The sequence below is a fragment of the Lissotriton vulgaris genome, chromosome 3_1 (assembly GCF_964263255.1).
Source record: "Lissotriton vulgaris chromosome 3_1, aLisVul1.2, whole genome shotgun sequence".
NCBI lineage: Eukaryota > Metazoa > Chordata > Amphibia > Caudata > Salamandridae > Lissotriton > Lissotriton vulgaris.
The window spans coordinates 40,875,570-40,899,263 of NC_141689.1; the positions used below are offsets into that span (position 1 = coordinate 40,875,570).

Here is a 23,694-nt window from a genome sequence, read left to right on the forward strand (position 1 = left end):
GCACCCATAACATCTCCTTCGCTTCATGGCATCCGTCACATCTGCCATTTCATGGCACCCGTCATGTCTCCATCATTTCATTGCACCCGTTACGTCTCCATCGTTTCATGGCACCAGTCACGTCTCCATCGTTTCATGGCACCCGTCACGTCTGTCGTTTCATGGCACCCGTCACATCTGTCATTTCATGGCACCCGTCACGTCTACATCATTTCATGGCACCCGTCACGTCTATTCCGTTACATGGCACCCATAAGGTCTCCGTCGCTTCATGGCACCCGTCACATCTGTCATTTCATGGCACCCGTCACATCTCCATCGTTTCATTACACCCGTACGTCTCCGTTGTTTCATGGCACCAGTCACGTCTCCATCGTTTCATGGCACCCGTCATGTCTCCATCGTTTCATGGCACCCGTCACGTCTGTCGTTTCATGGCACCCATCACATCTCGTCGTTTCGTGGCACCCATCACGTCTCCATCATTTCATGGCACGTCTCCTTCGTTACATGGCACCCGTCACGTCTGTCATTTCATGGCACCCGTCACGTCAGTTGTTTAATGGCACCCATCACGTCTCCTTCGTTTCATGGCACTTGTCACGTCTCAGTCGTTTCATGGCACCCGTCACATCTGTCATTTCATGGCACCCGTCACGTCTACATCATTTCATGGCACCCGTCACGTCTTCGTCATTTTATGGCACCCGTCACGTCTGTCGTATCATGGCACCCGTCACGTCTGTTGTTTCATGGCGCCCATCACATCTCTGTCATTTCATGGCACCCATCACGTATCCGTCGTTTCATGGCACCCATAACGTCTCTGTCGCTTCATGGCACCTGTCACATCTGTCATTTCATGGCACCCGTCACGTCTCCATCGTTTCATTACACCCGTTACGTCTCTGTCGTTTCATGGCACCAGTCACGTCTTCATCGTTTCATGGCACCCGTCACGTCTGTTGTTTCATGGCACCCATCACATCTCGACGTTTCATGGCACCCATCACGTCTTCATCATTTCATGGCACGTCTCCTTCGTTTCATGGCACCCGTCACGTCTGTCGTTTCATGGCACCCGTCACGTCAGTTCTTTAATGGCACCCATCACGTCTCCTTTTGTTCCATGGCACCTGTCACATCTCAGTCGTTTCATAGCACCCGTCACATCTGTCATTTGATAGCACCCATCACATCTCGACGTTTCATGGCACCCATCACGTCTACATCATTTAATGGCACCCGTCATGTCTATTCCAATACATGGCACCCGTCACGTCTGCGTCATTTTATGGCACCCGTCACGTCTGCCGTATCATGGCACCCATCACGTCTGTTGTTTCATGGCGCCCATCACATCTCTGTCATTTCATGGCACCCATCACGTATCTGTCGTTTCATGGCACCCATACCGTCTCTGTCGCTTCATAGCACCCGTCACATCTGTCATTTCATGGCACCCATCACGTCTCCATCGTTTCATTACACCCGTTACGTCTCCGTCGTTTCATGGCACCAGTCACATCTCCATCGTTTCTTGGCACCCATCACGTCTCCATCGTTTCATGGCACCCGTCACGTCTGTCGTTTCATGGCACCCATCACATCTCGTTGTTTTGTGGCACCCATCACGTCTCCATCATTTCATGGCACGTCTCCTTCGTTTCATGGCACCCGTCACGTCTGTCGTTTCATGGCACCCGTCACGTCAGTTGTTTAATGGCACCCATCACGTCTCCTTCGTTTCATGGCACCTGTCGCGTCTCAGTCGTTTCATGGCACCCGTCACATCTGTCATTTCATGGCACCAGTCACGTCTACATCATTTCATGGCACCCGTCACGTCTATTCTGTTACATGGCACCCGTCACTTCTTCGTCATTTTATGGCACCCGTCACGTCTGTTGTTTCATGGCGCCCATCAAATCTCTGTCATTTCATGGCACCCATCACGTATCCGTCGTTTCATGGCACCCATAACGTCTCTGTCGCTTCATGGCACCCGTCACATCTGTCATTTCATGGCACCCGTCACGTCTCCATCGTTTCATTACACCTGTTACGTCTCCGTCGTTTCATGGCACCAGTCACGTCTTCATCGTTTCATGGCACCCGTCACGTCTGTTTCATGGCACCCATCACATCTCGTCGTTTCATGGCACCCATCACGTCTCCATCATTTCATGGCACGTCTCCTTCATTTCATGGCACCTGTCACGTCTGTCGTTTCATGGCACCCGTCACGTCTGTCGTTTCATGGCACCCGTCACGTCAGTTGTTTAATGGCACCCATCACGTCTCCTTCGTTTTATGGCACCTGTCACGTCTCAGTCGTTTCATGGCACCCATCACATCTGTCATTTCATGGCACCCGTCATGTCTACATCATTTCATGGCACCCGTCACGTCTATTCCATTACATGGCACCCGTCACATCTGCGTTATTTTATGGCACCTGTTACGTCTGTCGTATCATAGCACCCATCACATCTGTTGTTTCATGGCGCCCATCAGGTCTCTGTCGTTTCATTGCACCCATCACGTCTCTGTAATTTCATCGCACCTGTCACGTATCCGTGGTTTCATGGCACCCGTCATGTCTGTTGTTTCATGGCACCCGTCACGTCTGTCGTTTCATGGCACGCATCAAGCCTCTGTCACTTAATGACACCTGTCACATCTCCATCGTTTCATGGCACCCGTCACGTCTGTCATTTCATGGCACCCATGACGTCTCGTTGTTTCATGGCACCCATCACGTCTTCATCATTTCATGGCACGTCTTGTTCATTTCATGGCACCCGTCACGGCTGTCGTTTCATGGCACCTGTCATGTCTGTCGTTTCATGGCACCTGTTAGAATTGGGGGTCTCTGGTTGGCACAGGTATACACTTGTGTCAAACAGGGACCCTCTCCACTAATCAGGGTGCAAATTATCCCCTCAGAATAACCCCTGCTCACCCTTTAGGTTGCGTGGCGCGAGCACACAAGGCTAAACTCAGGAGGGACAAGTTAGTTAAGCATTTGTAACCTTTCACAATAAAACACACTGATTCCCCCCACAAATGCACACCAGGCACGAAGTTATATGAAAATGTGTCCTTTATGTAAAAATATATATATCTGAGGTAGTGACTTATCACAAGACCAGTTCAACACAGATTTAGGCCACACAGGATCTTAAAAATAGGCAAATCGGTTTCATAGGCAAATCGGTTTCTGTTGCAGTTCAAATTATCAAAGTTCCATCAACAACAGGTTGAGTTTACTTGGCAATGGTCTTAGTCTTTAGGAATACTGCTTCTAGGGTGTTGAGTTACTTTCTTACGTCTCAGAAGGATTCTTGTCGGGTTTCAACCCCTTTGGTGCCTCTTAAACAAGTTGTACGTTTTGTAGCGCTTCGGTGCGCTTCAAACGGGCGAAATCACTACACCCTTTCCGATGCTCACGTCTCCCGCGTGAGCAGGCGTACGCGGCGTACCGCTTCCATGCGACTCGGACTTGTGGCGAACAGGGAAACCCGTGTACGCGCCACCTCCTGTCAGCGCACAAGTACAAGCTAGCAGGCAGGAGCGTACGGACCAGGTAAAGCGCTCCGGTTTCAAAGGCGCTTTAGTGGGGTCCGTGGCATACAGCTTCTCAGCAACCCAGGCGCTCAGTAAAGGACAATGTGAAGAGTACCGCTCCCAGGCAATACATGGCACACAAGTTGTAACTAGGCTGTGATTCATTTTAACATCACTTATTTCACTTTTTTTTGCACTGCACTTTTTCAGAACCACTCTGTGGCATGGACACTTCCATTATATGAACCAGAAGTGTGTGTTGTCTGGCCAATTCATCTGGGCTCGGACTCACCATCCTGGTTCTAGACGTCCTACATGACGAGACTCCGCCAAGTGGGTGGGCTGATAGGATATCTATCATATACTTGTGTCATGTGACCACCTGGTCTGGCTTAGTGCAATCCAAAATTGTGTTTTCTAAATAGGACCGTATAGGCTCGGCTTTTTTGGTTCACAGACCCTCCAACTCTTCTTGTTTTTTGTGGATTCTGTCACACACCTCATTGTCTGCCTGAAGGTCTGCGGTCTGTCCCTATTTCATTCTGTTTTCTTGGTTTTTGTAGCTGTTGGCAACTAAAAGAAGGTGATTCACAGCCGGCAATCACATGGGAAATCTGTGCCTTATTAGGAGAGCGACAAATGTGTCAGTGGTTTTCCGTGCGCATAAAGGAGTAAGTTACTTACCCTTTAAGCATCTGTTCATAGCATGTAGTGCTGCAGATTCCCATGCTGCAGATTCCCATGCTATACACACTCCTGCCATCTAGTGTTGGACCCAGACTGTACAATTTGTTTTTCTCAAGGAAGTCTTTTATGGTCAACATCATGTGTCATGTAGGTAAACCGCGTGTTCACTAGCTCCTTTGTTAGAGACATTTTTTCTTCTATCTGCCTCTGTGTCCAAAGGGTCTCTAGCATTCCTCATCTTTATTGCTCATCAATGAAAATGTGTGATTCCTTAGTCCATTTATCCCATCCTGGCCCAGACTCTTGAACTCAGACAGATCATAAGCTTGGCGACCGCTAAGGCGGCGGCATCTCATGGACTTAACGTCTTTCCATTGTACCTTTAGCCCTCCTCCCAGGGATGCTACACATATGGTCTTGCACACTGCCTATGAAGATCATTATCAGAGGGTGACCAGTAACCTGGCAGAAGCATGAAGTCAACATGATGCTCACCAGCATCATCTCCAGGTCACCTGTGGGAAGGCTCTCTTCTACACGCTGAAAGAGCTCGACCATCAGCAGTGCAGGTGTGAGCGGCTTTCACCTCAACGCCATAATGAGATGGACAAACAGCCGGAGTAGGTAGAACTTTTTATTTTCAGGTTTTCTCAGAACTTGTGGTAGAATGTTAAAGAGTCATGGGAAGCTCTAAGTCATCAAAATCTTATTTATGCGAGTCCCTTTCAAAAGATTTATTTGGTGTGACCACCTAAATACCTTTGTTAGCAACAGCCTCACTCCCAAAAAGCAAGAAACTTGTGGTAATGGGTTTGGTACTGTTCGCCACAAAAGTATCCCTTGACTAATGTCCTTACTATATGTATTCACAGCAATGAATGAATTGTATTAGTTTTTGTTTTACTTTGTTGAGTGTCTTTAATCTGCCGGCAAGCGATGCTTGCAGTCCTGCAAATAGAGCACCTGACAGAGCGGTAAGAAACACTTCCAATGCTCTTGTTCTCTAGGTGGGTAATGATCCAACTATTTGGCCTTGAAAAAGGTAATGACACATTGACAAAGGGTGAAACGTGTGGGCAATGAAGGTCAGTATAACCGATACATACTGAAAAACTGATTTACTTCAATAAAACCAAATTTGCACTGCAGACAACCAGGAGATGTAAGAAAAGGGAATGACCAGATCTCAATAAACAAAAAATAAAAGCAGAAACTATTACACCTCATGCATTGTTTTGACTATAGTTAGTAGGGGCCAATGGTCAAAGGATACTTGTGTGGCCCACATTCCAAAACCCCGACCACATGTAGCAGAATGGACCCACAGGCATGTCCTTGTAGGGTCTCAGAGGAAGGCTTCCTCTGTTCACTCTCCTTTGCTGATCAGCCTGGTCGCACGCTTTTTCTTTATTTTCCGACACCAGGAAGTGGCTTCATTAAAGCAGCTCCTTGGGAGAAGCAATGGGGCCAGTAGGCCACTGGACATTCCTACAAAAGATCCCATATACTTCCACCCACTTTCCATCTCGGCCTGACATGGGTCTGGGGTGACATGAGTCTCAGAAGTTCAGTGAGACTGGGGGTGGCCTGCAAGAAATCTGAGCGGTAGGTACTCCTCTGTGGTCTCTAAGAAGACAGGAGGACATAAGTGCCCAAAGAATGGGATATCCATCAAGCTGGGAGAGAGCATCACCGAGGAGGAGAGAGGCGGTGGAGTTAGTCTGCTAGTGGGGTGACAGTGGAGATGTATACTGGTGGGGGAGTTATGGAGACAGTCTCCTAGTGGTGGCAGCGGCGGAGATGTATACTAGTTGGGGGCGGCGGTGGAGATAGTCTGATAGTGGGGGCAGCGGTGGAGATTTATACCAGCGGGGAATCCACTGGTCTCATAGTTCCTTCCTCATTTCTGCAATCCACAAGGGCACGACTGGGATTACCTACTCCCTTACACTTTGTCGCTCTTGCTCACTTCATGGGCTGCACACTACCACCCGCCCATGTCGCCACATCTGGCCTCCTGAGAGGTATCTCCACATAGTGAAGATTCACCAGGGGTTGTACTGATTATCAACACCAACAATATTGTGGAGCAAGAATATTGATGTCAAGGGATAAAAGATTGAAAGGTAAGTACATCTAGGGAAGTAGAGATTGACTGTTCCTAACTCCACATTTATGCACCGTGAAATTACATGTAATATATAGGTACATGTTTGGGTGTTGGGCATAAAAATCTAAACTTACTTCTCGGTCAATATTTTTCCTCGATATTTTGTGTTCTATATTCTGTCTGTCCCACTGATGTCGTGGGTTCGATATTCAGGTTTGCCACCTCCACCAGGGCATTCACTGTCTAGTCCCCTGTGTGACATGCAACTCCACCCTCATCCCCGTATTTCTAACTAGCCCTCGTCTTACTGCCCAAGATCACTACGGTCCTGGCCTCCTCAGGTTACCGTGAGCCCCTCTTGCATGTCACCTTTCGCAGTGGGTCTGTGGTGCTTCCTGACACTCCCACCAGCATGGGTTGAGTGTGTGTGTGATAACCGAATCTACTATAAAGTACTGAGTAGGGTATGCAGTTCCTATACAGAGAATCACCAATGTGTGGTGACCAGGTCAGGCACTCATCTACGGTCCACAGTTTAAACCTTTGACATCTGGTTTGAATTTTCCTTTGCTAAGCAGAAGAGCCAGCTCAGAAGAGAAGAAGTAATGAGAACTATAACCTCCCTTTCACACAGCTTTGGCTCAAAGGAAGGCTGGTATGGAAGGGGGAACAGATTTGCTAAATTTAAATATCAATATTGGGATCTAATGTTTTTGCATTCCAACCAAGCAAGTTTATTTGTTCTCCATGACCCCTTGAAGTATACCTTTCAGTCCTTCCTCCACAGCATATTATGCATCATACGAAAGGACCCATCGTAGACCTCGTCACTCCCAGCCTCACCCTTACCCATACCCCTGGACCGACCTACCCATTCATGCGGTGGTTCCCGGCCTCCAGCCCCACTTCCTTTGCCCAAGCGCTGATCTTCCTCTGGATGAAGGATGCCTTGGACCCCCTTTCCTTCATGCTCTCCTGGAACTTCTCCCACACTCGCGGTACCCCCAGGAATAATGTGGGCCGTACCTCCTTCAGCGTGGACACCAGGGAGCCCTGTGGAAACAATAAGACGTGCATGAAGTGCCTGGATGCAGCAACACATTCATGATGGCACTTCAAAGGGCAGATATTCATTTAGAACCATGATGGTGCATTCAGAAGACATATGACTGATTCATTCCACAGAGTCCACAGAAAAGCGCTGCACTGTCTCGTGTGATGGGGACCATCTGGCTGACACAGCTCTCTTCCAGCCTCTGAGGCTGACAGAATGTAAAGAAAGGAGTACCCGCTGACAGCCACCCTTCAGGCTCTGGTGGACCACCAGCTTTCTATCTGAGGAACCCCGTTGGCTGTCAATGGAAACCTTTCTCCAATGACTGGTTGGAGTAAGAGCGTAAGAGGGTCGCATTGCACTGCCCGCTCTACTTAGGGTGGACGGTGGGACGTCCTTTTATTCCAGTCCATGAGGGACTGAACAAAATAAATAATGATCCCGGCACCCCAAAAAAAAAAATGGGTGTGATACTCACTTTTTTGGCTTCTCAATAACTAACGAGTTTGGTTTTGAAAAACAATAAATTTGTTAAAGTTTGGTGGATGGGTGTCAAATCCGATGGCAGGCGTACAGCTGACATTTTGTACCTTCACAGGGTGATGGCACCTTGATGGCAGTTCCTGTCAAGGTATGAACGCTACATTTGAAGGACAGAAGCCTGTCAGGAGGGGACCCACAGTTCTCTGACACCCCCGACAGACTAGGGTCCTCGGGGGAGCGAGCATAAGCGATCTCCCCCCGGGGATTTTCGCCCGAATGGTGCAGACCATTCAGCGCTGATTGGTTGGGAAGCAGGGACCAGTGCGTGACAGGCAAGGACGTTAGGTAGGCGAGGGTGAGCGCCGTTATTGCGCAGTTCGTGAGGAGATTAGGAGGGCGGTTTTTTCTGCGAGGCGGTGCGTCGTCTGTTAAACTGTCAGGAGAGAAGACTTTGCCGGCGAGATAGTGACGCAAGAAGCGCTGAGGGACGCGCTGCGTGTCATCGCGAAGGCAGGCAGGAGTGACCTTTTGACGGACGGAGCTCAAGACGCTGTTGCCCTTTCTGTCAGGCCGCCAAGAAGGAATGCAACGAAGGGCGTCCAGCGAGCTGCGGACGCTTGCAGGCCGCTAGCATTGGAGGGCCAAGGGTCAGGGGCGGATTGGCAAGGCGGGCATTCGGGAATGGGCCGAAGGGCCGGTGCCTCAGTGCCCTCTGTGGGCCGTTTTTTTTCTCCCCTGTCCCAGTCCACAGAGAGTGGACTAGGAAAGGGGAGAAAAAAAAAACGGCCCACAGAGTGCACGGAAACAGAGACACAGAAAATGAAAGCAGCCTCGCTGTGCGGCCAGACAGCGATTGTCAGCTGTGGGCTCTCCTTCACCCCTGCCCTGCCAAGCAATCAAGCTGAGGCTGGGCTGGGGAGGGGGTATTGTTTGCAATAATCGGCCTCCCTGGGGGCCAGGTGTTTCTCAGGCCTTTGAGCCATTTGCACCTCAGCCCCCTGGCGCCCATGCAGCCCAGAAACGGTGTTAGTCTTAACACCTCGCCCACAGCCCTTCACATTCAGGGCACAGTGGGCGAGGAAGAATGGGTCTTGCTGTGGGGGCCTGGTGATGTTTGGAATTTTTTTGTTTTATTTATTTATTTATGCGATTTTATATAGCGCGGACTTTACCGAAGGTGTCAGAGCGCTTCACACTAGGAACAGCAATAATACATGAGGAGAAAATTATAAGTGGACAAATTACAAAAGCAAACGTTAAGTTACATGAATCAAATGTGACAATAGTGAGCAACCAAAATACAAGAGGAGCAAACGATACATCACAGGAGGAAAAAGTGGCATGTGTGCAGGTTACAAAAGCGTACAAAATACAAGTAGAGGTATAATACTGCAATTAATGGCAGACACTCCAGCACAAGAACAAACGTTACGTAGGCAATGGTGGCACTTGTGCAAGTATCTAAAGCAAACAAAAGTGAGAGGTAGCAAACAGTGTGTTACAAGAGAAAAGTGACTTGTGCAAGTTACAAAAGGGTACCATACACAGGTACAAGGGTAATACTACAGTAAATGGTAAATACTCAAACTGCCAGAACACACTGGGAAGGCACTTCCCATGCACCAGCTTCACCTCAGCCTCCCCCTGGCTACCTTGGATGACCCAGAAAGCTGTGTTTTGTGCTCCCCTGCCAGGACATTTTCCCAAGGCCTGGAGGGTTGATTAATTTACTAATTGCAGGGGCCTTACCTCTGTTCATGTGCTCCTGAGCTGAAGTTCTGAGGAGGGCTGAGTAGGTTAGTAATAGCAGGGGCTTTGCTGCTTTTCAGGTGCTCCTGTGCTGGAGGGCTGGAATAATTTTGTGACAAAAAGGGGCCTTGCTATTTTTTTTAGTTGCTCAGCATGTAGGCCATTGTCACCTTGGCCCTGTGTCGTGTGCAAGAACAGTATCCTCCCAATTTCATTCCCTGTCTGTGCAAATGGTGTTTCATGAAAGGGCACGCCCCTCCACAATCCGACCCTGCCAAGGGTTCAGGAGAGCGCGTTTGGTGAGGAGAAGAGGAGCGTCGACATTGAGGGGCGGCCAGCTGACAGCACCGGGAGGCCGGAAAGCGCATTCGCTTTCCCCGGCATTACTGAGGGGGACTGGCTGGTGCACAAGGCTGCCGGGTGAGTCCAGAAAGCTAAGGGGCAGGAGGCAGGTCCTGGCGGGGACGGGCCTTAGAAACAGGTGAGAGTTGCAAGGGAAGGGGGGCCGAGGTGCAGGCGCAGACCCTGAAAGGATAGTAAGCTCCAGGCCAATAGCGGTCTTTAGTGTGCCTCAGTATGCCAGAAGTGCACAAGTGCAGGAGGCTGACATGCAGGTGGGGGCCCGCCTCTTGTCCGGTCCAACAGAGCCACAGGTTTTGTCACTGGTGGATTATTCCAGTGGAAGTGAGGAGGACATGGCAGAGCAGTGCCAACAGGTGATAACTTTAAAGGAGCGCAAGAATACGGTGCCAGTACTTTTCAACAGAAAGGAAGCGCAAGACTCAGGGCGCATGGCGGGAGTGGGTTGTTTGACTGTAGTACCAGTTTCAGGGGATGCCCCGCAAGACAAGCAAGCATATGGTCAAACATTTTTAGGTGAACAGGACAGCGGGCACGCTGCGCAGGAGAGAGAGGGTTGGGTGTCAAGGAGGTCCCAGGATGATTACAGGGATTTTATGTATGACAATGGCCTTGAAAACACACGTTTTAACAGGGAATACATTTTTCCTGTTGCGCGACCGGTGCCAGAGGGTTTTGGGCAGGAAGAAGAGGAGCTGGGGGAGAGTTTAGATGGGGAGTGGGTATGAATTGAACATGCTCAAGTGGAGGACACGCATGGACGCAAAAGCAGCAAAGGGGTCATCAGTAGCGGTGCTGCCTTGGTGAGTAGGCAGGAGGAGAGGTCACGGTTCAGTTTGCCTGCTCCCAATAGGGCCCCGAAGAAGACAGGCTCAGGCTTAGGATCTAGCAGAGCAGCTGAGACAACCAAGGCGGCCACTGATCAATGTGGTTACAATGTTGAATTTTGGGCGGATTCATCGCAAGCGGGCAGGCTTTTAGAGCGAGAGCCTGTTTTAAATTGGCAAACCTATGATGGGGGGTGGGAGATGGAGAATGTCCAGGAAGAAGCCAGCAAATGATTTTTCCTCAGAGCATGCAGGCAAGGGAGGATGAGATTGGGGAGGAGTGGGGGAGGGGGGACTGGAGGGGGAGGGTTGGGATGAAACAAGGGTAGTGCGTAATAAGGACAAGGATAAGTGGAGGGGGGGTGGGACAACAAAATCTGTTCAATCGTTTCAGGTGGAACACGAAGATGCGGCATCCTCGGATCAACATGAGAATCATGAGCTGATCTCTCAAGCGGATTTGAGGAGGAGAGAGCGGAGCAACTACCAAAGGGTAAGCCACAATGGTGTGGGACGTGGGAGCAGGTACGGGGGGAAAGCTGTTGGGGAACACAGAGCCGATTACACGGATGCAGCAGGTGGCGCTCCACCAGCAGGTGAGGCAGTTGGTAAGGAAGGTCAAAGGCACAGGCAAGACGAACAAACAGAGGGGGCAGGTTTGCCAAAAAAGATTGCCTTATATGGGTTTGGCGATGCTTTTAGGCCCGCATTTGTCAATTAAAACCAAACAGAAAATATGGCAGCATGAATTTATTGATGTTTTTCGCTTACTGCATTGGGATGTCCAGGCAAAGGAAGGTTCAAAAGAAGAAGAAATGGAAATAGCAAGGCGTCCCAGAGTCCCTCGTAGTATAGACAATTGGACATCGGCCTTTTTAATCTTTGCCAGCATTTACTGCGAAAGATACCCTGAAAGGGCGGTCTCAATATTCAAATACATGGATATAGTGAGGAAAGCACACATGCATTTTGCGGGTTTCTCATGGTTAAATTATGATGAGGAGTTTCGGGCAAGGATGGGACTGGGTGGAGACAGACCATGGGGTGACATAGACTCAGAATTGTGGCTTCAGTGGATGTCCGCTTCACACCCTCCGGCAACAACACACACGGCTAGTGGGTTGCCGGTGACGTACCGGCCCTTTCTTGGGCGCGCCACCCAGGGAGGGGTGGGGATGGTGGCTAGAGGATAGGCAAGTGGTATGGGAGCCTGCTGGAATTACAACAGGGGATATTGCAGCAGGCCCGACTGCCGATTCAAACATGAATGTTCACAGTGTGGCGGTAAGCACACACTCTCTCAATGTTTTCCAGCAACGCCAGGTGCGATGGGACATAGGTTCCCAGAACAAGGACAATCCGCAAGGGGGAGAGGGGCACCACTTCCTCCTTTATCAAAGGGCTTTTCCCCCAATTAAGTGGCAATTGTTTATACCTTGGCTTAATGCTTACCCAGATTGGCAGGCGGCGGCTAAACTATATTGGGGATTTAAGGACGGCTTTAGAATAGGCTATCAGGGTCCTAGAATCAAAAGATGGGCGGACAACCTGAAGTCTGCAAAAGAATTCCCAGATGTGGTGAGAGGCAAATTAGCAGAAGAGGTCAAGTTAGGTAGAGTGGCAGGCTCCTTTTCTCAATTACCCTTTGAAAATTTGATAGTTTCACCATTAGGGGTCATTCCCAAGAAAACACCGGGTGAGTACCGAATGATACAGCACCTCTCCTGGCCGGAGGGCAGCTCTATTAATGATTTCATTGCGGGTCCAGCTGCGTCTGTCCTGCCGCCCAAAACCGGAGCTGTTGTTGCCCTTGGAGGGGCTCTGGATAGAGGGATCTTTGAATGGCATTTCTGAGGGAGCTGAGGTTGTGAAGCCGCTCGCCGCACTGGACTCGAGTGACCAGGAGTCCGTGCGTGCTAGCAGCTGCGAGGAGCCCCCCCCCCGCGCACACCGGGGCTACATTACAGCTTTCCGCCCAAAACCGGAGCTGTTGTTGCCCTTGGAGGGGCTCTGGATAGAGGGATCTTTGCCTGGCATTTCTGAGGGGGCTGAGGTTGTGAAGCTGTTCGCCGCTCGCCGCACGGGACTCGAGTGACCAGGAGTCCGTGCGTGCTTGCAGCTGCGAGGAGCCCCGCTCCCCCGCACACCGGGGCTACATTAAGGCTTCTCGGACCGGCTACTGCGGGTCCCGCTGCGCCTGTCCTGCCGCTCAAAACCGGAGCTGTTGTTGCCCTTGGAGGGGCTCTGGATAGAGGGATCTTTGCCTGGCATTTCTGAGGGGGCTGAGGTTGTGAAGCCGCTCGCCGCTCGCCGCACGGGACTCGAGTGACCAGGAGTCCGTGCGTGCTAGCAGCTGTGAGGAGCCCCGCCCCCCCGCACACCGGGGCTACATTACAGCTTGACGGACCGGCTGGCGCGGGTCCCGCTGCGCCTGTCCTGCCGCCCAAAACCGGAGCTGTTGTTGCCCTTGGAGGGGCTCTGGATAGAGGGATCTTTGCCTCGCATTTCTGAGGGGACTGAGGTTGTGAAGCTGTTCGCTGCTCGCCGCACGGGACTCGAGTGACCAGTGTTAGATTCCAGCTCAAAAAGCCCACGACACTGCAGGAACGACGTATGGCCCAATCCGCTACCCCTGCCCATATGCCGCTCACTGGATAGTACACAATGAGAAAGCAGATGAACACCGGGAGAGGGTGGGAGAGGGAAACAAGAAAAACAAGGAAGAGAGGCAAGGGAACTAATTCTACTTCTGAAGGACCCTCCACGTGTCTGCACCGTGTCTGCTCTGGATAGAGGGATCTTTGCCTGGCATTTCTGAGGGGGCTGAGGTTGTGAAGCTGCTCGCCGCTCGCCGCACGGGACTCGAGTGACCAGGAGTCCGTGCGTGCTAGACTGCGAGGAGCCCCGCCCCCCGCACACCGGGGCTACATTACAGCTTGACGGACCGGCTGGCGCGGGTCCCGCTGCGCCTGTCCTGCCGCCGAAAACCGGAGCTGTTGTTGCCCTTGGAGGGGCTCTGGATAGAGGGATCTTTGCCTGTCATTTCTGAGGGGGCTGAGGTTGTGAAGCTGTTCGCCGCTCGCCGCACGGAACTCGAGTGACCAGTGTTAGATTCCAGCTCAAAAAGCCCACGACACTGCAGGAACGACGTATGGCCCAATTCGCTACCCCTGCCCATATGCCGCTCACTGGATAGTACACAATGAGAAAGCAGATGAACACCGGGAGAGGGTGGGAGAGGGAAACAAGAAAAACAAGGAAGAGAGGCAAGGGAACCAATTCTACTTCTGAAGGACCCTCCACGTGTCTGCACCAGCGTGGAATGCAAAAGATGTCCCGTGGAGGTCGTGGTCCTTTCCACAGCAGGTCTTGCTCTCTGTGTTTGATCCAGGAAAGCAAAACTAACTAATAGTCCCAACCCTTCACTAAAGTATCACGAGGGGGAAAAAGTCGAATAAGGACAGAAAAAAACCCCTGTGTCAAGTAATAGGATTCATGAATCACCAAAAAACGGGGAATTAGATAAAGAACTCCAAACAAAGGGGAGTGGAGCACCAAAGCAACTTCTCTTCTCCATTCCGTTCCACAGACGCCGAAAGCACCCAAATCGGCACAACGATGATGAGCGACTCCAAAAGATGCGGAAGCTGGACACACAGTTCAAACCGCACAGCCGTGCGTTAATCCGGCAGAATATGGAGCGTTGCTGTCCGTTGTTTCCTGAAGCAGAACGAGGGTACTGGAGCCCCAGAACCCCCAACGAATACTAGGCAACGGCCCAGAATTAAACAGTCCCAAACGATTCACACGGGAAGGTGCAGGTATCCAGTGAGGTACACGAGTATGGCAGGGAGGAAGGGAGGAATAAACAATGCAAAAAGTCACGAGGGGGGGGCAAGGATCAGGGGAAGGAATAAGCAGGAGTGCTTATGAGCCCACAAGCACAAACTTCTCTGAACCAAACTGGAAGACGCCCAAGACCTGGAACCCAAACCTAGGAAAGATACCAAGCAAAAGGGAAAGGGTGTACACTGCTTAAATCCCCCTAACAGGCAAGTCAGGTCATGGATAATGCATGGTCATAGAAAGGGGACTGGACACGGATCCTAACAGTACCTCCCCCCAACGACCCTCCCTACAGGACGGGGCTTAGAGGGATGCCGCCTATGGAACAGACTAACCAACCTGGGAGCATGTACCCCCCCTGCCGGTTCCCAGGTCCGATCCTCAGGGGTATAGCCCTTCCAATCCACCAGATAAAACAAACAACCCCTCCTCCGTCTTGAGTCCAGTATAGCATGGACTTCAAACTCCTCCTGACCATCAACCAACAAAGGAGGAGGTGGCGGTAACACCTGAGCTGATGGCACATACGGTTTCAACAAGGATGTGTGAAACACCGGGTGGACTTTATACTCATCAGGTAGCTCGAGCTTCACTGCCACTGGATTAATCCCCTTCACTATAGAGTAAGGGCCCACATACCTTGGCTGTAATTTACGGGACCCCTGTATTCTGAGATTGCATGTAGCCAACCAGACTCCCCCACCCACTTTATACAAAGAAGCGGGAGCCCTATGTTTGTCGGCCTGTGCTTTCATACTAGCCTTAGCCTCCTGCAAATGAACTCGTGCAATACTCCAGATGTTATTCAGAGATGTACACACATCATCTATGGCTGGCACATGTCCCGTAGGCTGGATAGCTAATGCCCTAGGATGATATCCCATAGAACAAAAGAAGGGAGTCATGCCCAAAGCAGAGTGCAGGCTGTTGTTATATGCAAACTCTGCTAAAGAAAGAGCAGTTACCCAATCACAAGAAAGGGAGGATATAAGGCACCGGAGATATTGTTCCATTGTTTGGTTCGTACGCTCGGTCTGTCCATCGGACTGCGGGTGATAAACCGAGGACAACCTTATCTCCACCTTCAGCACAGAACACAGCTCCGTCCAGAAGTGGGATACAAACTGAGCCCCCCTATCAGTAACTACAGCCGACGGCAGCCCATGCATCTTTACCACGGAATTCATGAAGACCAAAGCCATTTCCCTGGCAGTGGGGATCTTGGGCAAAGGAATAAAATGCGCCATTTTCGTAAACAAATCCACCACCACAAAAATAGCTGGAAACCCAGAAACAGATGGAAGGTCAGTCACAAAATCCATACTAATAGTATGCCATGGAGCAGGTGGTACTTCCAAGGGTTGCAGCAGCCCGGATGGTTTACAATGCATAGGCTTACTGGTGGCACAAATCGGGTATGCAGCTACATAACCCTGAATGTCCTGAACCAGTGTTTCCCACCAAAACCACCTCAAACACATTTCCTTGGTTTTCTGCACTCCTGGATGTGCCACCAATGCAGACGAGTGACACCACTGCAGAACCGACTCCCTCAATGCAGGAGGCACAAACAATCGACCATTATGATATAATAACCCATCCTGGATCTTAACCTGGGGCAATGACACCCAAGGGGCCAAATCAACCTGTCTCATGCGATCCTTCACCAAAGAAGTAAACTCGTCAATTGATGTTACCCCTACTATGCGGTCGCTATTGATCATGGTCTGTGCCTCCTCTACCGGCCCTATCTCCCTGGGATCTACATGAATACGGGAGAGAGCATCTGATTTTACTTGCTGAGCTGCGGGCCGGTAAGTTATAACGAAATCATATTCGTTAGAAAAAAGAACCCACAGCATCTGGCGTGGTGTCAAAGCTCTAGCCAAATGGATGAAAAACAGCTGCCTTCAACTAAACACCAACAAAACAGAAGTACTCATCATGGGCCCAAACCCCGACGCCTGGAGCGACACCTGGTGGCCCACCGCCCTCGGAAACCCGCCAACCCCCACAGACCACGCACGCAACCTGGGAATCATCCTGGACTTCGAGCTCAAAATGGACCGCCAGATCAACTCTGTCTCATCTTCCTGCTTCCACACCCTCCGCCTCCTTCGTAAGACCTTCAAATGGATCCCCCTCGAACACCGAAAGACAGTCACTCACGCCCTGGTCACCAGCAGACTCGACTACGGCAACGCACTCTACGCCGGAATAAACAAAAACCTCATCCGCAAGCTACAGAACATCCAGAACGCCGCCGCAAGACTGGTCCTCAACCTGCCAAAACACTGCCACATCTCCCAGCACCTGCGCACACTCCACTGGCTCCCCGTCGAGGCGAGAATCACCTTTAAGATGCTCACCCACGCACACAAGGCCCTCCATGGCACCGGACCAGCATACCTGAACAGCCGACTCAAATTCCACGCACCCCAAAGGACCCTACGATCAGCCCAGCTTTCCTACGCCGTGGTCCCCCGCACCAGAAAGACCATATCGGGAGGCCGCTCCTTCTCCTTCCTCGCGGCCAAAGCATGGAACGCCCTTCCGCTCCACCTCAGACAGACAACATCGCTCCCCATCTTCGCAAGAAACCTCAAAACCTGGCTCTTCGACAGACCCCCTCCTTGATGGAATGGAACCTGCACCCCCCCACCCCCCACCCCTAGCGCCTTGAGACCCTTACGGGTGAGTAGTCGCGCTTTAACAAACTCCTGATTGATAGCAGAACGGAAGAACTCCAGGTTCTTGTGGTCGGTGTAAATCGTAATGGAATGCCTCGCGCCCCACGGATAATGCCTCCATTCCTCAAAAGAGAGTTTAAAAGGCCAACAACTCCCTTTCGGCACGGTGTAATTACGTTCTGCGGGCAATAATGTTTTTGAGAAGAAGGCAATGGGGTGCATGAACCCGGTCTCACTGTTCCTTTGTGACAGGACCCCTCCCACAGCGCACAACGAGGCATCCATTTCAACAAAATACAGCAGGGCAGGATCAGGATGCACCAATACAGGTGCTGTTGTAAATTTCCCAAGTAACTGCTGGAAGGCGTTCTGTGCCTTAGAAGACCAGACAAAAGGAACCCCCATCCTCAACAACCGAGTCATAGGAGCAACAACATCGGAGAAATGGGAGATAAACCACCAGTAGAAGTTGGCGAACACCAGGAGGACCTGTATGTCCTTGGCCGATGATGGTATAGGCCAAGTCACGATGGACTCGATCTTTCTAGGGTCCATCTGGATCCCTCCTGCTGAAATAACGAAGCCCAAAAACTCCACCTTTGCTGTACTGAACTGACACTTCTCAAGTTTAGCATATAAATGATGGTCCTGTAGTTTCTGCAAAACCTGAGTAACATGCTCATGGTGTTCCTCATTGGTCTCCGAGTAGATTAGTATATCATCTAGATAGACGATGACGCTCCTATCTAGGTAATCTTGGAGCACCTCATTTATAAAAAACTGAAAGGCTGCCGGCGCGTTGCACAAGCAGAACGGCATCACGCAAAACTCGTACAGACCGAATTTCGTTTTAAAAGCAGTTTCCCACTCATCGCCGGGGCGGACTCAAATTAGATGGTAGGCGCCCCGCAAATCCAATTTAGTGAACCCCGTAGCCTTGCGCAACTGATCCAGCAACACTGGAATAAGCGGAAGAGAATATTTATTCTTCACTGTAGCTTTATTCAGTGGCCTATAGTCCACACAAGCCCGCAATGTTCCCTCCTTTTTTGGAATGAAAAATATAGCTGAGGAAACCGGCGAACAAGAAGGACGGATGTACCCTTTTCTCAGCATGTCGTCTAGATATTCCTTCAGATGCAACTCCTCAGGTTCAGACAGTGCATATATTCAACAACATGGCAAAGAGGCGCCTGGGGGGGGAGGCCCTCTGCTTGACCCTCATCAAAAACCTCTTTGAAATCGGAATAACAAGAGGGTACCAATCCACTGTCACTTGCTGCACATGTTAATGGGGTCACCCAATCAGTAGCCTCCTGATAACAGCTCTTCAGACAATGCGCAGAATCCAAGGTCACCAACCGCCGAACCCAATCTATCTTGGGGTTATGCTTTTCTAGCCAGGGCACCCCTAACACCAGACCAAAGGAAGGGGCATCTATGAGGTCAAAACACACGAATTCGGAATGCCCGTTCTCGCACAACAGACACAATGGTTATGTTCGTCGAGTAATGGAGCCAGAGGTCAGCTCCGTCCCATCTATGGCCAGCACTGGCTCAGGCTGTTCTTTATAGACACAAGGTATCGACAGTTTGTCAGCCAGCGATATATCAATAAAGTTCCCTGCAGCACCGGAATCCAATAGCACTGAAACAGGCACTCTATTACTGTTGGAGATCATCAGATACGCAGAGATGATAAAATGTCTGGGTACTCGTTCTACCGCCCCCTGTGTCCCATCCAACACCCTGGATTGGTCCCCACCCAAAAGGCTATCTGCGTGTTGTAGGAACTCCACTTTCTTGGTGTATGGTGTGTTTGAGGGCTTCACAGGGCACTCCCGTGCATAATGACCTCCCTGCCCACAATACAAACACAAGTTCTTCTCTTTTCTTCTCTTCTTCTCTTCTTCTCTTCAGAGGACAGACTGCCTCTGACCCCTACTATCTCCATGGGTTCAGGCATTGTTTTGTGCTCCACCACTGGTTTTATGTCAGGCCTACTACTAAACCCCCACGTGTGGACTGAAAACGGTTGCGTTCACCGCATCTTTCTGACAACCTATGGTTTAATTTGACCACTAGGTCGATAAATGCAGCACAATCAGCAGGGGGATCGACTACCTGGGATACTATGTCTTTAAAATCCTCGCACAATCCCTGATAGAACAAAGATGTTCTCTTTGCCATAGGCCACTGGGTTTCTGACACCAGCCGATTAAATGAGGAAATATACATCAACAGATCCTGTCTGCCCTGCCGTAGTTTCAACAATTTGGCATCACTGGCTTGCATAAACATGTGTTTCGCAAAAGTCCCTGCATCAAATCCCTAAAAGCCGGGTAATTGTACAATACCCGATCATCATTGTTCACCAGGGGAATAGCCCAAAGGGCCGCTGTGCCAGCCAAATATGAGATGGTAAAAGCAACCTTAGCCGAATCATCCGGAAAGGCATTCGGTCTACACATAAATATGCTGAATTTCTCACTATCCCCTGTAAATCTCTCAGGAACTGCGAAAGGGACAGGGACCGGTGAATTCACTGTTACAGCGATAGGAGCCCCCTCAGCTAATCCCTGACCTGCCCCTCTGTCGTACTGGAAAGTTGCAGGGCACAAAACGGGACCTTGACCCCTGACCTGTGCCTGTTCTCTGGCCTTTGCCGCACCCAGTTCCTGACTCAGGTCCCGTACCTGATCTTGCAATGCAGTGATAATTCCCATCATGTCCTCCATAGTGGGGGGACTGACTGCCCCACCCGTGGGGTTAAGCAGTTCGTCCATACTCGCCCGGGCAGTGTATAAATATTCTAGTGCTTGGTATTCTGTTAGATTCCAGCTCAAAAAGCCCACGACACTGCAGGAACGACGTATGGCCCAATCCGCTACCCCTGCCCATATGCCGCTCACTGGATAGTACACAATGAGAAAGCAGATGAACACCGGGAGAGGGTGGGAGAGGGAAACAAGAAAAACAAGGAAGAGAGACAAGGGAACCACTTCTACTTCTGAAGGACCCTCCACGTGTCTGCACCAGCGTGGAATGCAAAAGATGTCCTGTGGAGGTCGTGGTCCTTTCTACAGCAGGTCTTGCTCTCTGTGTTTGATAAAGGAAAGCAAAACAAACTAATTGTCCCAACCCTTCACTAAAGTATCACGAGGGGGAAAAAGTCGAATAAGGACAGAAAAAACCCCCTGTGTCAAGTAATAGGATTCATGAATCACCAAAAAACGGGGAATTAGATAAAGAACTCCAAACAAAGGGGAGCGGAGCACCAAAGCAACTTCTCTTCTCCGTTCCGTTCCACAGACGCCGAAATCGCCCAAATCGGCACAACGATGATGAGCGACTCCAAAAGATGCGGAAGCTGGACACACAGTTCAAACCGCACAGCCGTGCGTTAATCCGGCAGAATATGGAGCGTTACTGTCCGTTGTTTCCTGAAGCAGAACGAGGGTACTGGAGCCCTAAAACCCCCAACGAATACTAGGCAACGGCCCAGAATTAAACACAGTCCCGAACGATTCACACGGGAAGGTGCAGGTATCCAGTGAGGTACACGAGTATGACAGGGAGGAAGGGAGGAATAAACAATGCAAAAAGTCACGAGGGGGGGGGCAAGGATCAGGGGAAGGAATAAGCAGGAGTGCTTATGAGCCCACAAGCACAAACTTCTCTGAACCAAACTGGAAGACGCCCAAGACCTGGAACCCAAACCTAGGAAAGATACCAAGCAAAAGGGAAGGGGCGTACACTGCTTAAATCCCCCAATCAGGCAAGTCAGGTGATGGATAATGCATGGTCATAGAAAGGGGACTGGACACGGATCCTAACAACCAGGAGTCCGTGCGTGCTAGCAGCTGCGAGGAGCCCCGCCCCCCACGCACACCGGGGCTACATTACAGCGTGCCGGACCCGCTGGCGCGGGTACCGCTGCGCCTGTCCTGCCGCCAAAAACCGGAGCTGTTGTTGCCCTTGGAGGGGCTCTGGATAGAGGGATCTTTGCCTGGCATTTCTGAGGGGACTGAGGTTGTGAAGCCGCTCGCCGCACGGGACTCGAGTGACCAGGAGTCTGTGCGTGCTAGCAGCTGCGAGGAGCCCCGCCCCCTCGCACACCGGAAGATAAAGTAACTCCCGACTGCCGCAGCGCGGGACGCGCGCGGGACGCGTTGGACGAAGCCCGGACAAAGGGCGGACAGTATGTCACAGTCCGGGACAGACAAGGGCAGGGCTGGGTCACCCCCCGTTCATTTGGACTAGCGGACCTCTGGTATTTGTGATTAAGGTATTGCAGGCCTGTTGGTTGGGTCCGGAATTCGCTGTGGTTGCCTATCAAAGTGATAGAAACAGGATGGCTCTATTTTATCATATATAAGGTCTTAGGTTGTATTGTAAAATGGGCAAAAGAAAGATAGCGGATCAGGGTCACGACTCTACAAACCCAAAAAAAGGGAAAAAGGCTAAAAAATCAAAAGCACAACATGCTGCATCCAACTGTGTTCTCTCAAGTATTGAACTGATTGTAGAAGAATGTGAGGAGATACTGAAGGGAGCTCCGAGTATAGAAGAACTAGGTAGTTTAGATACCACATTAAAGGGCACCACCCAGAAGAAGAATAAAGTAATTCCAGATATATTTTTAAAGAAACCGCATTGTACTAGCCCCGCTGTTTAGATTCATCCCCCCCCCCACCCCCCTTAACTTCCCCAACGTCACACAAACAGTACAGGGATGCAACTTGTCTAGCAATGGGGAGGTCCCGCCTGGATTAACAGAGCTTCCTGACCCGGGTGGGGAAAAGATTGTGGGAGTAGACGGGATTGTTTGTACTAATAGATATGCTGTGCTAGAAGGGGAGTCTAGAGAGCTGTGTGAGGTATTGCAACAAGATACTGGTTTAAGCAAGACAACCTCAGGGAATACCGTAGACTACCCTAGCTGTCAGAAATTCAAAGGGAGTATTTTAAAGAAAATGGGATCCCTAGGAACGGATTTAGCACAAATAAAGAAAATGCTGATAGACCTAATCAACCAAGGGGCAAAGCAGGCTATAAGTGCCCCCAGTCATTAGCTATAGCTACAACCTCGAAAACAGCTAATGCAACATTAACATCAGAAATTGACCCCAAAACCACTGGATTGAGGGGTGCTAAATGCGCTCAACAAGCTGTGGAGATGCCCAAATTGACAAAACCTGTCACTAAGCAAGTTACCCGATCAACAGGCCCTATAACAGCGAAAGGGCAGGTCCTCAAAAATACACCTCAAATTGAGGTCAATAGGGCAGTAAGGGGGCGAAACAATATTTCCAACATCTACGCAGAGGCAGTTAAGCAACAGGATATAACAAGCGGAGCAAAGACTGACATGGGGGAAAAAAAAACAGAGAAATCCATTGGAGGTAGAAAAACCGTCATTAGGGGGGTCTAAAAGATTTAATGCCAGAGCACTTTAGCTTATATACTCAGAAACACTACCATCTACATGACAGGGGTACCGAGGCTTAACCCAAATGTATATGAGAGTAGGGATTCTATCTGTAACAAAGCTATTCACTGGCTGCGCCATGTGAGAGGGTGCAGGTCAGTCATCAGGGAAGATATGGTTAAAGTTACAAGACTGTCCCTGTTTAGCTCTGCTACAGATTGTATCGAAATTCAATTGGGTAACACAGCACTGGCAGAAAACTTAGTGACCCTGGAGTACAGAACTTCCCCCCCAGCGTATTCAAATATACAAATTAGACAGTCTCCATTATGGTCAAAAGTCAGCTCTTATGATGACTCAGACCTTAATAAAATTGACTGACTAGGGAAAGGCACGCAATCTCACAATGTACCTCTATCTCATACATATCCAATAGGAAAAACTGGGTACCAGCCTAAGCCCATTGAAAGGGACATTGAGCCAGGGGAAGAGGTGCCACCTAGTAAAGAATTCTCTGGACTGACAGGAAAGAGCAGAGGTCCAGAGTATACCTTACAAAGCATAACGAAAGAGGGTTGTGAGCCCCAAGGTTTTACCAAATGCATAGTTGAGAATGTAAAAATAATTAATCTGGTCTCTTGGAACATAGCGGGTCTCCTAAAAAAACTGGATAGCCCAGAATGGAATCAATTCATTGAGAGATTTGAGATCTGCTTGTTCCAAGAGACATGGAGTTTGATCCCACTTTATAAAAACGGTTATGCTACTTATTTTATCCCGGCAACCACTGTAGGGAGAGGCCGCCCATCAGGCGGTCTCCATATATGGATTAGCGTGGCACTAAATTGGACTGTCTCGGTGCAAGTTACCAACAGATGATATACTAC

The 23,694-nt window shown here is 50.2% G+C and overlaps 1 protein-coding gene across 4 annotated transcripts in view; it reads right to left on the bottom strand.

Moving 5' to 3' along the window:
• LOC147725893 (long-chain-fatty-acid--CoA ligase ACSBG2-like) overlaps window positions 1-23,694 on the bottom strand; it is a 680,835-nt gene that overhangs the window by 66,302 nt on the left and 590,839 nt on the right. For all 4 annotated transcript variants that reach the window (XM_086960036.1, XM_086960035.1, XM_086960038.1 and 1 more), the window contains one exon: window positions 7,239-7,420. In XM_086960036.1, the coding sequence (XP_086816162.1) occupies window positions 7,239-7,420 (182 nt within the window). The remainder of the gene's footprint in view (window positions 1-7,238; window positions 7,421-23,694) is intronic.